Below are 14,558 nucleotides of genomic sequence, written 5' to 3'. Positions count from 1 at the left end.
AATGCAAATTACTGACATAAATTGTTCTATACATATATAAATGCAATTCATACTTCCTAGTAATGTAATTATGTTTCCACCTGTCATATTATACCTGCGATTGTCCTCCAGCCCAAACTATGTTCCTTTGATCTAGGGCAAACTTTTTATTTGAAGGCAAAGACGCATCATACAGTCCAACTGTCTTAAACTTCATGGTTCCTTCATCCGTGAGGTGCCAGTTTACCAGTTCATATCTTGCTACTGGGTCTCCATTAATGTCAAAGGACAACTGCTCACCATATTTGGTTGTGAAATTTACCTTTTCCAGGTAGGCAAGCACCTGTATTTAAAAAGTTATTTTGAAATGGGTTTATTTAGACAGTTGAAAATACACTTGTTCTGCTGTGATCTAAGTTCTTTCCTTTTTTTACCTCCAGTGGTCTGAATTGGGGTCCATGGCTGCTGTTGATGACGTAGCGACCTACATTGTCTTCCAGGATATTGTGCAGAGCATGTGCAACTGCATAAACTGCTGCATATACTTTATTGGATACATCAGATACATCCGTATATGGGTTTTTCAGGTCACTCAAGGTCTCATACCCAGTACAGAAAGTTGTATTAACCACATTACTGCTGCTCTCAAAAGAGCAGCTAAAAGCTGTCTCCCAAAATTCCTTCAGAAGAGCATTTCCTGGCTCCTTTTTTGGATGGACCTTCATCAGAAACTCCTGCAATCCTTCTAACTTGCTTCTGCTTACTGAAAACCCAAGAGATCCCTTAAGGAATTTAAATTCTGTTTTCTGTACCAGGTTACTGGCCGTGATCCAAGACTCCGTGCCCACCCACTGGATACCCGTTACATTCTGAAGAGCCAGCTCCTGGAGCAGTGGGAGTATATCTCCAAAAGCCACGAAAGTCACTATCACCTTTGCAGTTCCTTTTCTAATTGCTTCAATTGTCTTGAGTATTTTTTCTCTGGGATCTGTCCTGAAAACAGCCACAGAATACTCAATACAGATTCCCTCTCGTTCAGCACCCTCGATAAAAGTGGCCATTCCATTGTTTCCATAGTCATTGTCACTCCTGACAGCTCCCACCCACGTCCAGCCAAAGTACTTAACCAGCTGGACCAGTGCTCTGCTCTGATAGTAGTCACTGGGAATGGTCCTGAAGAAAGATGGGTATTTTTGTCTGTTGCTAAGGCAGGCACAGGTGGCAAAATGGCTGATCTGTAGTAGCAGGAATGAAGAAACAAACTAATCACATGCAGAAATTCTGGTAGCAAAATCACATTGCGGCAAAGTGCCTGAGCTGTGCAGCCCAAAGAAAAGCGATAGTTACTTACCAATGGAAGGGAAAAAGGTCCAACTACTGATGAGAGAGCAATTGTTGGGGAAGACCCAGACTCCCCTATGATGGCCTGGACAGCTGCGGGTCTGGAGCAGGATGCATCAGTCACGCTTTCCTCATAACCGTTCATCAGAGCCATCGCTGACTGAATAGCCAAAAGGATTGAGCCGCAGGCATCATATATCTTGTAACCCAGTGATACTTTTGGGAGGAGGTCTGTTCTGTTGTTTATTTCCTCAATGGCAAATATCATTGCTTGGGCAAATTGAAATTCTCTGTAATTCAGACTAGAAAAGGGCCATGTTTTAAATATTGACAGAATCAGGAGAGCTCAAATATTGCTAAATACCTTAATAAATGTAAATTATTCATACATACTTCCAACTTTAAACGTTATTTACCAAAAAAATTTTACTATGTACATGAAATAGGTGCTGTATCTTTTTGTATGAAAACTTGTTCAATCCAGTTCTGAAAAGTAACTAGATGTTAAAATGATTGTAATTTACATGCCGGAGAAGTCACAATTTTCTTGCTGTGATCACAAACCTGATGCAGGATGGAGCTTGTGGTTTGTAAGTATATGAGTGAATTCTTTCTTCTGTGCCTCTGTGGATGGAGAACACGCCACCAATCATGATGTCCCCTTCTGCCGATAACCCTGGAGGTACTGCCTGACCCTGGAGTCTGCAGGCAGGCACCACCACACCTACAGTAACTGCCAATGTCAGCAGTGCTGCCCATCGTTGCATCACACCTGTCATTGTGCTGTTCCCTGCAAGTAGGACTTACCAAGTGGTCCGTTTTGTAGTGAGTGGATTGTCCTCTGGAGTACGGACTTCCCCTGTGGCCTGGCGTGGTCTTGTCTGTTCATCTTCCCATTAACCCAAACCTGAGCCGGCAGTAAATGGTCAATTAATTATTGACATTTAACCACATTTGGGGTATACTAATAATCTGGTATGCTGATGTTTACTCATTAACTCGTCTGAGGGTCTGAAACAGATATCTGACCCGAAATGTGTGTGTAGTTGCCCGTCTGCATGGTTTCATATTTGACACTTTGCTTTGTGTTTTGCACAATTTCCTGGTATTTATGATTCAATTACATTTGTTTACTTATTAAATTGTTTATGATTTTATCATAATACACAAGACCAGGCTAAGAGAAGTATCTAGTATTAGAAAGCAGAAGATGACCAAAAGCCAGCCTTTTCCTCTTCATCATATGGGATGTGTACATGCAGACAAAAATGGTGATTGCACTAATGTCTTCCTTCGCACATGGTCTGACCTCTTGTAGCCAAAAGACCTAAAAGTCAGTTTTATATAATTGCCAAATGATTTCAGTTCAATGAAGGGACTTATCATGCAGAGACATCCATACACAGTTTTGGAGGGGGGCATCACCTATCCATAGATAAACAGCCTCAGTGTGTACTGCTGCAGTGCATATAAATTAAAATATTGCAACTCCTCCCAGGTGGCCAACACCAAGGGCAGGGACATGGCTGATGGTGCCTACTCTAATTAACAGTGTATGCAGGGTAGCTGCAACACTACAGATGTAGTTAGAAGGAAGACAATTAGCTACAGCTTACTGATAAACAGTGTAAATGTGAGCGGGAGATTGAGTCAGCATGTGTGACACTTAGACTGGCATAGCTTTTAACATGACCATATGATCCAGAGGGCATGTTAACAGCTCTGGTTTCTAGCATGAATAAGTTTAGTTGTAAAGCAGCAGTTTTGTGAGCTTTCTGGGCAGAAAAGCCAGTGCAAAGCACAGGGCAGAGAGGAGACCAATGTAGCCCAGCACAGCCCAGAAGCCCACTGCTGACCCCCACATCACACTCTAGAATGATCTTGTCTTTGTAGTACTTCATGTTCTTGTTGGGGAAAGGAGGGGATAATGTTAACCAGAGCACACAAATTAGCACCTGTATGAGAGTGAATACAAGGACACTGAGCCTCTGCTGAGAAGGTCCAAACCATTTCATGACATTACTGCCTGGGAGTGTAGCCCTGAAGGCCATTAACACCACTATTGTTTTCCCCAGAACACAAGAGATGCAGAGGACAAAGGTGATCCCAAACGCCGTGTGGCGCAGCATACAGGACCAGTGAGAGGGTCGGCCGATGAAAGTGAGTGAGCAGAGGAAACAGAGGGTCAGGGAAAAGAGCAGCAGGAAGCTCAGCTCAGAGTTGTTGGCTCTGACAATAGGTGTGTGTCTGTAACAGAAGAATATTCCCCTAATTGTCATAGTAAGACAACCCCCACATATGGAAAATGTTACCAACAGTATCCACGTACATTTCAGAAAAGCCAACTCTGTATTTTTCAAGTTCCAATCATTTCTTTCTTCTTTTGAAGTGTATTCAAGGGACGTGGATCACATGTCACTGCATCTAAAAATAAAAATGATTACATTTCCTTTACTTCTGCAATGTGTTAGAAAGTAAGAATTAGAAATTATTAATATTATATAGAAAAATGTATGAGTGTAATAGTATAAGGGTATGCCCTCCTTTAAAAGAATTAAAATCTGAATCAATCTGCCTTTCAGAAGTTGAATAGCATACAATCTATCTTAATGAATTCATTCCCGTTTTTATATAATCCTGTAATGAAGAAATGATAATCCAATCAGAATTATCCAGATGTATATGACCACAATATGCATATCCACAATATGATTTCATAATTTGGATGGTCACATTCCTTTATTTTTGCCATTAGTCCGTTAGTAACATGTTTACAGTACTGTTTATGGTGCAGATTTTTTTCTAGCCACAGCAAGTAAAACAATCATCAGACTATGACAAACTGCAGACATGACTGCTAGACACAACACTATGCACTTCACGATTAATGTAGCTCCACTCTACATACAGGAGATCTTTTAGAAAATGGATGCTAGTTGTTAATATATATATGTATGTATGTATGTATATATATATATATATATATATATATATATATATATATATATATATATATATATATATATATATATATATATATATATGTATGTATGTATGTATATGCGTGTGTGTGTGTGTATTTACATGAACACACACATAAAAACTAAGAATTAAAAATATATCATTATATTAACTATGAAACTGTTCCTTATTTGCATTTTTATTAAGAACTTAAGAATTTTATTTGAAATTAAGAAATGTGCAGGCAACTAAAAATGAACCTTCTCATTACTCTGCAATTTTTGAGTAGAGGTCAGTAGTTTCCTCTCCTTTCTTAGCCTACTGTGGGATAATGTTCTTTTTTTGACAATAAAAGCAGAATCTACATGGATTCTCCAAAGGCAGTGAAGCATAAACAGCCAAAATGGCCACTTCCAGGGGTAGAAGAACACAGGGATGCTGGTGCAGAGATGGTAGATCCGCAGTGTCTCTGTAGAGAGCAAGATCACACTCAGGGACTCATTGGGAGACAAATAATTCATATACAAGGCTTCAGTCTTTAAAAAGATTTTGAACATAGATTTTACAGTGTCTTTAGTTTCCTGTGATATAATTGCCATTTGCTATTATGTAATTAAGTAAAACTAGCTGGTGGAGGAGTATACTGTGGTGATGTACTCGTCAGTAAAGAAATGAATGGCTGGAATGTGTGAATGTGTAACTTGCAATTAGGATTTATTTTTATAGCGACTTGGTGGGTATTTTACCCATCAAGCTTTTTCGTGAGTTTAATTCAGGCTTTAACAGAATGATGTAACATTTGGGAACAAAAATGCAGAAAAGAAGGCCGTAAGTGGAAGCTAAAATGGCAAATATCTCGACGGCCACAGTGAACTTCCCAGGTGAGCTGACATAAGTTGGGATAAAGGTGATCCAGACAGCAGTGAATATGAGCATGCTGAAGGTGATGAATTTGGCTTCATTGAAGTTGTCAGGCAGCTTCCTGGCCAGAAAAGCCAGTACAAAGCACAGGGCAGAGAGGAGACCAATGTACCCCAGCACAGCCCAGAAGCCCACTGCTGACCCCACATCACACTCTAGAATGATCTTGTCTTTGTAGTACTTCGTGTTCTTGTTGGGGAAAGGAGGGGATAATGTTAACCAGAGCACACAAATTAGCACCTGTATGAGAGTGAATACAAGAACACTGAGCCTCTGCTGAGAAGGTCCAAACCATTTCATGACATTACTGCCTGGGAGTGTAGCCCTGAAGGCCATTAACACCACTATTGTTTTCCCCAGAACACAAGAGATGCAGAGGACAAAGGTGATCCCAAACGCCGTGTGGCGCAGCATACAGGACCAGTGAGAGGGTCGGCCGATGAAAGTGAGTGAGCAGAGGAAACAGAGGGTCAGGGAAAAGAGCAGCAGGAAGCTCAGCTCAGAGTTGTTGGCTTTGACGATGGGTGTGTCCTTGTGTATGAAGAACACAGCAGCTACAATTATGGTTATACATGCCCCAAAAACTGAGAAAATGATGAGCACTATTGTCATAGTTTCATCAAAGGATAGAAATTCAACTGTCTTTAATATGCATCTGTTTCTATATTCATTTGACCAAAATTCCAGATCACAAGGAATGCAGTCATTGGAATCTGTAAGAAAATTAGAATACAGTTATTGAAAAGGTTAATGATTGTTGGCAGTGTTTAACTTTTATTGGATGAGCATTCTGAAAACATGTCCATCATCTGATGGTCCATCACCTGTAGCATTGCTGACTGTCCCATCAGCACAGGGTACACAGTCATAGCAGCAGACAGGCTTCCCTCTCTGCACGGCCTTGCGGGTTCCTGGGGGACAGCTCTCACTGCACTTTGATCCGGGCTTCTGTGTGACAATAACAGATCATATTACGTGCATTAAATGGGCTTGTTGGAATTCTGCTGAAATGTAAACGTAAATCAGATTTTGCGTGTGGTCTTTTCTGTGCCTTTGTTTTATTAACCACAATTATGAAATTGCTTATGTGTTTTTTACTGATTTTTGGGCATGACACAACACAGGAGTTATTGATGCAAATTGCTTACATAAACTGTTTTATATAAATGCAATATAAAAACTCCTAGTAATGTAATTATGTTTCTACCTGTCATATTATACCTGCGATTGTCCTCCAGCCCAAACTATATTCCCTTGATCTAGGGCAAACTTCTTATTTGAAGGCAAAGACGCATCATACAGTCCAACTGTCTTAAACTTCATGGTTCCTGCATCAGTGAGGTGCCAGTTTACCAGTTCATATCTTGCTATTGGATCTCCATTAATGTCAAAGGACACCTGCTCACCATATTTGGTTGTGAAATTTACCTTTTCCAGGTAGGCAAACACCTGCATTAAAAAAGTTGGCTTGAAATGGGTTTATTTAGACAGAGTTAAAAAGACACTTGTTCTGCTGTGATCTAAGTTCTTTCCTTTTTTTTTACCTCCAGTGGTCTGAATTGGGGTCCATAGCTGCTGTTGATGATGGAGCGACCTACATTGTCTTCCAGGATATTGTGCAGAGCATGTGCAACTGCATAAACTGCTGCATATACTTTGTTGGATATTCTAAGATCAGATACATCCGTATATGGGTTTTTCAGGTCACTCAAGGTCTCATACCCAGTACAGAAAGTTGTATTAACCACATTACTGCTGCTCTCAAAAGAGCAGCTAAAAGCTGTCTCCCAAAATTCCTTCAGAAGAGCATTTCCTGGCTCCTTTTTTGGATGGACCTTTATCATAAACTCCTGCAAACCTTCTAACTTGCTTGTGCCTACTGCAAACCCAAGAGATCCCTTAAGGAATTTAAATTCTGTTTTCTGTACCAGGTTACTGGCCGTGATCCAAGACTCCGTGCCCACCCACTGGATACCCGTTACATTCTGAAGAGCCAGCTCCTGGAGCAGTGGGAGTATATCTCCAAGAGCCACGAAAGCTACTACCACCTTCGCAGTTCCTTTTCTAATTGCTTCCATTGCCTTGAGTATTTTTTCTCTGGGATCTGTCCTGAAAACAGCCACAGAATACTCAATACAGATTCCCTCTCGTTCAGCACCCTCGATAAAAGTGGCCATTCCACTGTTTCCATAGTCACTGTCACTCCTGACAGCTCCCACCCACGTCCAGCCAAAGTACTTAACCAGCTGGACCAGTGCTCTGCTCTGATAGTAGTCACTGGGAATGGTCCTGAAGAAAGATGGGTATTTTTGTCTGTTGCTAAGGCAGGCACAGGTGGCAAAATGGCTGATCTGCAGTAGTAGGAATGAAGAAACAAACTAATCACATGCAGAAATTCTGGTAGCAAAAGCACATTGCGGCAAAGTGACTGAGCTTTGCAGCCCAAAGAAAAGCGATAGTTACTTACCAATGGAAGGGAAAAAGGTCCAACTACTGATGAGAGAGCAATTGTTCGGGAAGACCCAGACTCCCCTATGATGGCCTGGACAACTGCAGGTCTGGAGCAGGATGCATCAGTCACGCTTTCCTCATAGCCGTTTATCAGAGCCATCGCTGACTGAATAGCCAAAAGGATTGAGCCGCAGGCATCATATATCTTGTAACCCAGTAATACTTTTGGGAGGAGGTCTGTTCTGTTGTTTATTTCCTCAATGGCAAATATCATTGCTTGGGCAAATTGAAATTCTCTGTAATTCAGACTAGAAAAGGGCCATGTTTTAAATATTGACAGAATCAGGAGAGCTCAAATATTGCAAAATACTTTAATAAATGTAAATTATTCCTTCTGGAAGTATATGATACAGTTGCATGCATAGACATACATACTTCCAACTTTAAACGTTATTTACCAAAAAAATTTTACTATGTACATGAAATAGGTGCTGTATCTTTTTGTATGAAAACTTGTTCAATCCAGTTCTGAAAAGTAACTAGATGTTAAAATGATTGTAATTTACATGCCGGAGAAGTCACAATTTTCTTGCTGTGATCACAAACCTGATGCAGGATGGAGCTTGTGGTTTGTAAGTATATGAGTGAATTCTTTCTTCTGTGCCTCTGTGGATGGAGAACACGCCACCAATCATGATGTCCCCTTCTGCCGATAACCCTGGAGGTACTGCCTGACCCTGGAGTCTGCAGGCAGGCACCACCACACCCACAGTAACTGCCAATGTCAGCAGTGCTGCCCATCGCTGCATCATACCTGTCATTGTGCTGCTCCCTGCAAGTAGGACTTACCAAGTGGTCCGTTTTGTAGTGAGTGGATTGTCCTCTGGGGTACGGACTTCCCCTGTGGCCTGGCGTGGTCTTGTCTGTTCATCTTCCCATTAACCCAAACCTGAGCCGGCAGTAAATGGTCAATTAATAATTGGCATTTAACCACATTTGGGGTATACTAATAATCTGGTATGCTGATGTTTACTCATTAACTCGTCTGAGGGTCTGAAACAGATATCTGACCCGAAATGTGTGTGTAGTTGCCCGTCTGCATGGGTTCATATTTGACACTTTGCTTTGTGTTTTGCACAATTTCCTGGTGTTTATGATTCAATTACATTTGTTTACTTATTAAATTGTTTATGATTTTATCATAATACACAAGACCAGGCTAAGAGAAGTATCTAGTATTAGAAAGCAGAAGATTACCAAAAGCCAGCCTTTTCCTCTTCATCACATGGGATGTGTACATGCAGACAAAAATGGTGATTGCACTAATGTCTTCCTTCGCACATGGTCTGACCTCTTGTAGCCAAAAGACCTAAAAGTCAGTTTTATATAATTGCCAAATGATTTCAGTTCAATGAAGGGACTTATCATGCAGAGACATCCATACACAGTTTTGGAGGGGGGCATCACCTATCCATAGATAAACAGCCTCAGTGTGTACTGCTGCAGTGCATATAAATTAAAATATTGCAACTCCTCCCAGGTGGCCAACACCAAGGGCAGGGACATGGCTGATGGTGCCTACTCTAATTAACAGTGTATGCAGGGTAGCTGCAACACTACAGATGTAGTTAGAAGGAAGACAATTAGCTACAGCTTACTGATAAACAGTGTAAATGTGAGCGGGAGATTGAGTCAGCATGTGTGACACTTAGACTGGCATAGCTTTTAACATGACCATATGATCCAGAGGGCATGTTAACAGCTCTGGTTTCTAGCATGAATAAGTTTAGTTGTAAAGCAGCAGTTTTGTGAGCTTTCTGGGCAGAAAAGCACAGGGCAGAGAGGAGACCAATGTAGCCCAGCACAGCCCAGAAGCCCACTGCTGACCCCCACATCACACTCTAGAATGATCTTGTCTTTGTAGTACTTCATGTTCTTGTTGGGGAAAGGAGGGGATAATGTTAACCAGAGCACACAAATTAGCACCTGTATGAGAGGGAATACAAGAACACTGAGCCTCTGCTGAGAAGGTCCAAACCATTTCATGACATTACTGCCTGGGAGTGTAGCCCTGAAGGCCATTAACACCACTATTGTTTTCCCCAGAACACAAGAGATGCAGAGGACAAAGGTGATCTCAAACGCCGTGTGGCGCAGCAAACAGGACCAGTGAGAGGGTCGGCCGATGAACGTGAGTGAGCAGAGGAAACAGAGGGTCAGGGAAAAGAGCAGCAGGAAGCTCAGCTCAGAGTTATTGGCTCTGACAATAGGTGTGTGTCTGTAACAGAACAATATTCCCCCAATTGTCATAGTAAGACAACCCCCACATATGGAAAATGTTACCAACAGTATCCACGTACATTTCAGAAAAGCCAACTCTGTATTTTTCAAGTTCCAATCATTTCTTTCTTCTTTTGAAGTGTATTCAAGGGACGTGGATCACATGTCACTGCATCTAAAAATAAAAATGATTACATTTCCTTTACTTCTGCAATGTGTTAGAAAGTAAGAATTAGAAATTATTAATATTATATAGAAAAATGTATGAGTGTAATAGTATAAGGGTATGCCCTCCTTTAAAAGAATTAATATCTGAATCAGTCTGCCTTTCAGAAGAAAGAAATGATAATCCAATCAGAATTATCCAGATGTATATGACCTTCTGTCATGACCTGCTCGTCGGCTCCTCATGTGTGCCACGCCCCCTGCTTACCCATGTGTTCTTTCCCGATCGTACCCAGCTGTGTCGGATTATTTTCAATCAGTCCTGTGTATTTCAGTCCGTGTCTTACTTGAGTCCTTTGGCTGTCATTGATGTTAGTCGGCGTTTGATGTTACCTGGTGTTTGTCGGCCCGTATTTCCCAATAAACCCCCCGTTTGCCCCGTTTTCCGCCTGCCTGCTTATTCCTGTTCGCTCGCGCTGCCAGAGCGATCACCCGTTCGGCACGTTACGTGACACCTTCTATCCACAATATGATTTCATAATTTGGATGGTCACATTCCTTTATTTTTGCCATTAGTCCGTTAGTAACATGTTTACAGTACAGTTTATGGTGCAGATTTTTTTCTAACCACAGCAAGTAAAAATATCATCAGACTATGACAAACTGCAGACATGACTGCTAGACACAACACTATGCACTTCACGATTAATGTAGCTCCATTCTACATGCAGGAGATCTTTTAGAAAATGGATGCTAGTTGTTAATATATATATATATATATATATATATGCGTCTGTGTGTGTATTTACACGAACACACAAATAAAAACTAAGAATTAGAAATATATCATTATATTAACTATGAAACTGTTTGTTCCTTATTTGCATTTTTATTAAGAACTTAAGAATTTTATTTGAAATTAAGAAATGTGCAGGCAACTAAAAATGAACCTTCTCATTACTCTGCAATTTTTGAGTAGAGGTCAGTAGTTTCCTCTCCTTTCTTAGCCTACTGTGGGATAATGTTCTTTTTTTGACAATAAAAGCAGAATCTACATGGATTCTCCAAAGGCAGTGAAGCATAAACAGCCAAAATGGCCACTTCCAGGGGTAGAAGAACACAGGGATGCTGGTGCAGAGATGGTAGATCCGCAGTGTCTCTGTAGAGAGCAAGATCACACTCAGGGACTCATTGGGAGACAAATAATTCATATACAAGGCTTCAGTCTTTAAAAAGATTTTGAACATAGATTTTACAGTGTCTTTAGTTTCCTGTGATATAATTGCCATTTGCTATTATGTAATTAAGTAAAACTAGCTGGTGGAGGAGTATACTGTGGTGATGTACTCGTCAGTAAAGAAATGAATGGCTGGAATGTGTGAATGTGTAACTTGCAATTAGGATTTATTTTTATAGCGACTTGGTGGGTATTTTACCCATCAAGCTTTTTCGTGAGTTTAATTCAGGCTTTAACAGAATGATGTAACATTTGGGAACAAAAATGCAGAAAAGAAGGCCGTAAGTGGAAGCTAAAATGGCAAATATCTCGACGGCCACAGTGAACTTCCCAGGTGAGCTGACATAAGTTGGGATAAAGGTGATCCAGACAGCAGTGAATATGAGCATGCTGAAGGTGATGAATTTGGCTTCATTGAAGTTGTCAGGCAGCTTCCTGGCCAGAAAAGCCAGTACAAAGCACAGGGCAGAGAGGAGACCAATGTACCCCAGCACAGCCCAGAAGCTCACTGCTGACCCCACATCACACTCTAGAATGATCTTGTCTTTGTAGTACTTCGTGTTCTTGTTGGGGAAAGGAGGGGATAATGTTAACCAGAGCACACAAATTAGCACCTGTATGAGAGTGAATACAAGGACACTGAGCCTCTGCTGAGAAGGTCCAAACCATTTCATGACATTACTGCCTGGGAGTGTAGCCCTGAAGGCCATTAACACCACTATTGTTTTCCCCAGAACACAAGAGATGCAGAGGACAAAGGTGATCCCAAACGCCGTGTGGCGCAGCATACAGGACCAGTGAGAGGGTCGGCCGATGAAAGTGAGTGAGCAGAGGAAACAGAGGGTCAGGGAAAAGAGCAGCAGGAAGCTCAGCTCAGAGTTGTTGGCTTTGACGATGGGTGTGTCCTTGTGTATGAAGAACACAGCAGCTACAATTATGGTTATACATGCCCCAAAAACTGAGAAAATTATGAGCACTATTGCCATAGTTTCATCAAAGGATAGAAATTCAACTGTCTTTAATATGCATCTGTTTCTATATTCATTTGACCAAAATTCCAGATCACAAGGAATGCAGTCATTGGAATCTGTAAGAAAATTAGAATACAGTTATTGAAAAGGTTAATGATTGTTGGCAGTGTTTAACTTTTATTGGATAAGCATTCTGAAAACATGTCCATCACCTGTAGCATTGCTGACTGTCCCATCAGCACAGGGTACACAGTCGTAGCAGCAGACAGGCTTCCCTCTCTGCACGGCCTTGCGGGTTCCTGGGGGACAGCTCTCACTGCACTTTGATCCGGGCTTCTGTGTGACAATAACAGATCATGTTACGTGCATTAAATGGGCTTGTTGGAATTCTGCTGAAATGTAAACGTAAATCAGATTTTGCATGTGGTCTTTTCTGTGCCTTTGTTTTATTCACCACAATTATGAAATTGCTTATGTGTTTTTTACTGATTTTTAGGCATGACACAACACAGGAGTTATTGATGCAAATTGCTTACATAAACTGTTTTATATAAATGCAATATAAAAACTCCTAGTAATGTAATTATGTTTCTACCTGTCATATTATACCTGCGATTGTCCTCCAGCCCAAACTATATTCCCTTGATCTAGGGCAAACTTCTTATTTGAAGGCAAAGACGCATCATACAGTCCAACTGTCTTTAACGTCATGGTTCCTGCATCAGTGAGGTGCCAGTTTACCAGTTCATATCTTGCTATTGGATCTCCATTAATGTCAAAGGACACCTGCTCACCATATTTGGTTGTGAAATTTACCTTTTCCAAGTAGGCAAACACCTGCATTAAAAAAGTTGGCTTGAATTGGGTTTATTTAGACAGAGTTAAAAATACACTTGTTCTGCTGTGATCTAAGATTTTTCCTTTTTTTACCTCCAGTGGTCTGAATTGGGGTCCATAGCTGCTGTTGATGATGGAGCGACCAACATTGTCTTCCAGGATATTGTGCAGAGCATGTGCAACTGCATAAACTGCTGCATATATTTTGCTGGATATTCTAAGATCAGATACATCCGTATATGAGTTTTTCAGGTCACTCAAGGTCTCATACCCAGTACAGAAAGTTGTATTAACCACATTACTGCTGCTCTCAAAAGAGCAGCTGAAAGCTGTCTCCCAAAATTCCTTCAGAAGAGCATTTCCTGCCTCCTTTTTTGGATGGACCTTTATCAGAAACTCCTGCAATCCTTCTAACTTGTTTGTGCCTACTGCAAACCCAAGAGATCCCTTAAGGAATTTAAATTCTGTTTTCTGTACCAGGTTACTGGCCGTGATCCAAGACTCCGTGCCCACCCACTGGATACCTGTTACATTGTGAAGAGCCAGCTCCTGGAGCAGTGGGAATATATCTCCAAGAGACACGAAAGCTACTATCACCTTCGCAGTTCCTTTTCTAATTGCTTCCATTGCCTTGAGTATTTTTTCTCTGGGATCTGTCCTGAAAACAGCCACAGAATAATCAATACAGATTCCCTCTCGTTCAGCCCCCTCGATAAAAGTGGCCATTCCACTGTTTCCATAGTCATTGTCACTCCTGACAGCTCCCACCCACGTCCAGCCAAAGTACTTAACCAGCTGGACCAGTGCTCTGCTCTGATAGTAGTCACTGGGAATGGTCCTGAAGAAAGATGGGTATTTTTGTCTGTTGCTAAGGCAGGCACAGGTGGCAAAATGGCTGATCTGTAGTAGCAGGAATGAAGAAACAAACTAATCACATGCAGAAATTCTGGTAGCAAAAGCACATTGCGGCAAAGTGACTGAGCTTTGCAGCCCAAAGAAAAGCGATAGTTACTTACCAATGGAAGGGAAAAAGGTCCAACTACTGATGAGAGAGCAATTGTTCGGGAAGACCCAGACTCCCCTATGATGGCCTGGACAACTGCAGGTCTGGAGCAGGATGCATCAGTCACGCTTTCCTCATAGCCGTTTATCAGAGCCATCGCTGACTGAATAGCCAAAAGGATTGAGCCGCAGGCATCATATATCTTGTAACCCAGTGATACTTTTGGGAGGAGGTCTGTTCTGTTGTTTATTTCCTCAATGGCAAATAACATTGCTTGGACAAATTGAAATTCTCTGTAATTCAGACTAGAAAAGGGCCATGTTTTAAATATTAACAGAATCAGGAGAGCTCAAATATTGCAAAATACTTTAATAAATGTAAATTATTCATTCTGGAAGTATATGAAACAGTT

The 14,558-nt window shown here is 41.2% G+C and overlaps 3 protein-coding genes and 2 long non-coding RNA genes across 19 annotated transcripts in view; 2 read left to right on the top strand and 3 right to left on the bottom strand.

Annotated features, from left to right (window-relative positions):
- Positions 1 to 13,257, top strand: part of LOC125712190 (uncharacterized) — a 62,243-nt gene extending 48,986 nt beyond the window's left edge. Inside the window, exons 4-5 of one of the 2 annotated variants that reach the window (XR_007383205.1) lie at positions 137 to 310; positions 13,243 to 13,257. This is a non-coding gene — a long non-coding RNA (uncharacterized LOC125712190). Of the gene's footprint in view, positions 1 to 136; positions 311 to 419; positions 550 to 13,242 lie in introns of those variants that run through there. The other variant, XR_007383203.1, reaches the window with a different exon arrangement.
- LOC125712174 (extracellular calcium-sensing receptor-like) overlaps positions 1 to 14,528 on the bottom strand; it is a 35,817-nt gene extending 21,289 nt beyond the window's left edge. The window contains exons 1-4 of one of the 2 annotated variants that reach the window (XM_048981942.1): positions 14,514 to 14,528; positions 1,331 to 1,684; positions 414 to 1,214; positions 95 to 322 (exon numbers count right to left, since the gene is read on the bottom strand). In XM_048981942.1, the coding sequence (XP_048837899.1) occupies positions 95 to 322; positions 414 to 1,214; positions 1,331 to 1,588 (1,287 nt within the window). In that variant the 5' untranslated portion in view covers positions 1,589 to 1,684; positions 14,514 to 14,528. Of the gene's footprint in view, positions 1 to 94; positions 323 to 413; positions 1,215 to 1,330; positions 1,685 to 1,884; positions 2,228 to 8,602; positions 8,679 to 14,513 lie in introns of those variants that run through there. The other variant, XM_048981943.1, reaches the window with a different exon arrangement.
- On the top strand, positions 2,429 to 6,887 carry LOC125712191 (uncharacterized). The gene is made up of 3 exons (XR_007383208.1): positions 2,429 to 3,480; positions 6,466 to 6,639; positions 6,753 to 6,887. It is a non-coding gene; the product is annotated as an uncharacterized LOC125712191 (long non-coding RNA).
- Positions 4,379 to 14,558, bottom strand: part of LOC125712167 (extracellular calcium-sensing receptor-like) — a 30,006-nt gene continuing 19,826 nt past the window's right edge. Inside the window, exons 2-7 of one of the 11 annotated variants that reach the window (XM_048981914.1) lie at positions 14,160 to 14,451; positions 13,237 to 14,043; positions 12,916 to 13,161; positions 12,519 to 12,642; positions 11,950 to 12,422; positions 9,406 to 9,639 (exon numbers count right to left, since the gene is read on the bottom strand). In XM_048981914.1, coding sequence (XP_048837871.1) covers positions 9,409 to 9,639; positions 11,950 to 12,422; positions 12,519 to 12,642; positions 12,916 to 13,161; positions 13,237 to 14,043; positions 14,160 to 14,451 — 2,173 coding nt within the window. In that variant the 3' untranslated portion in view covers positions 9,406 to 9,408. The other 10 variants (XM_048981910.1, XM_048981912.1, XM_048981922.1 and 7 more) reach the window with 10 other exon arrangements.
- On the bottom strand, positions 4,832 to 8,474 carry LOC125712169 (extracellular calcium-sensing receptor-like). Of its 3 annotated transcripts, none has more exons than XM_048981930.1 (6): positions 8,260 to 8,474; positions 7,670 to 7,961; positions 6,747 to 7,553; positions 6,424 to 6,669; positions 6,027 to 6,150; positions 4,832 to 5,915 (listed from the first exon to the last, which is right to left on the bottom strand). In XM_048981930.1, exons 1-6 carry the CDS (start codon positions 8,472 to 8,474, stop codon positions 5,002 to 5,004), a joined length of 2,598 nt encoding a protein of 865 aa, XP_048837887.1. In that variant the 3' UTR covers positions 4,832 to 5,001. The 3 variants fall into 3 exon arrangements, with proteins under 3 accessions (XP_048837887.1, XP_048837889.1, XP_048837890.1); XM_048981932.1 differs by having other exon boundaries at positions 6,424 to 6,651; XM_048981933.1 differs by lacking the exons at positions 6,424 to 6,669; positions 6,747 to 7,553 and having other exon boundaries at positions 4,839 to 5,915.

Source organism: Brienomyrus brachyistius, chromosome 17 (genome assembly GCF_023856365.1).
Source record: "Brienomyrus brachyistius isolate T26 chromosome 17, BBRACH_0.4, whole genome shotgun sequence".
Classification (NCBI taxonomy): domain Eukaryota; kingdom Metazoa; phylum Chordata; class Actinopteri; order Osteoglossiformes; family Mormyridae; genus Brienomyrus; species Brienomyrus brachyistius.
Note: the sequence above shows the minus strand (reverse complement) of the source record. Positions and strands in the feature narration are given on the sequence as shown.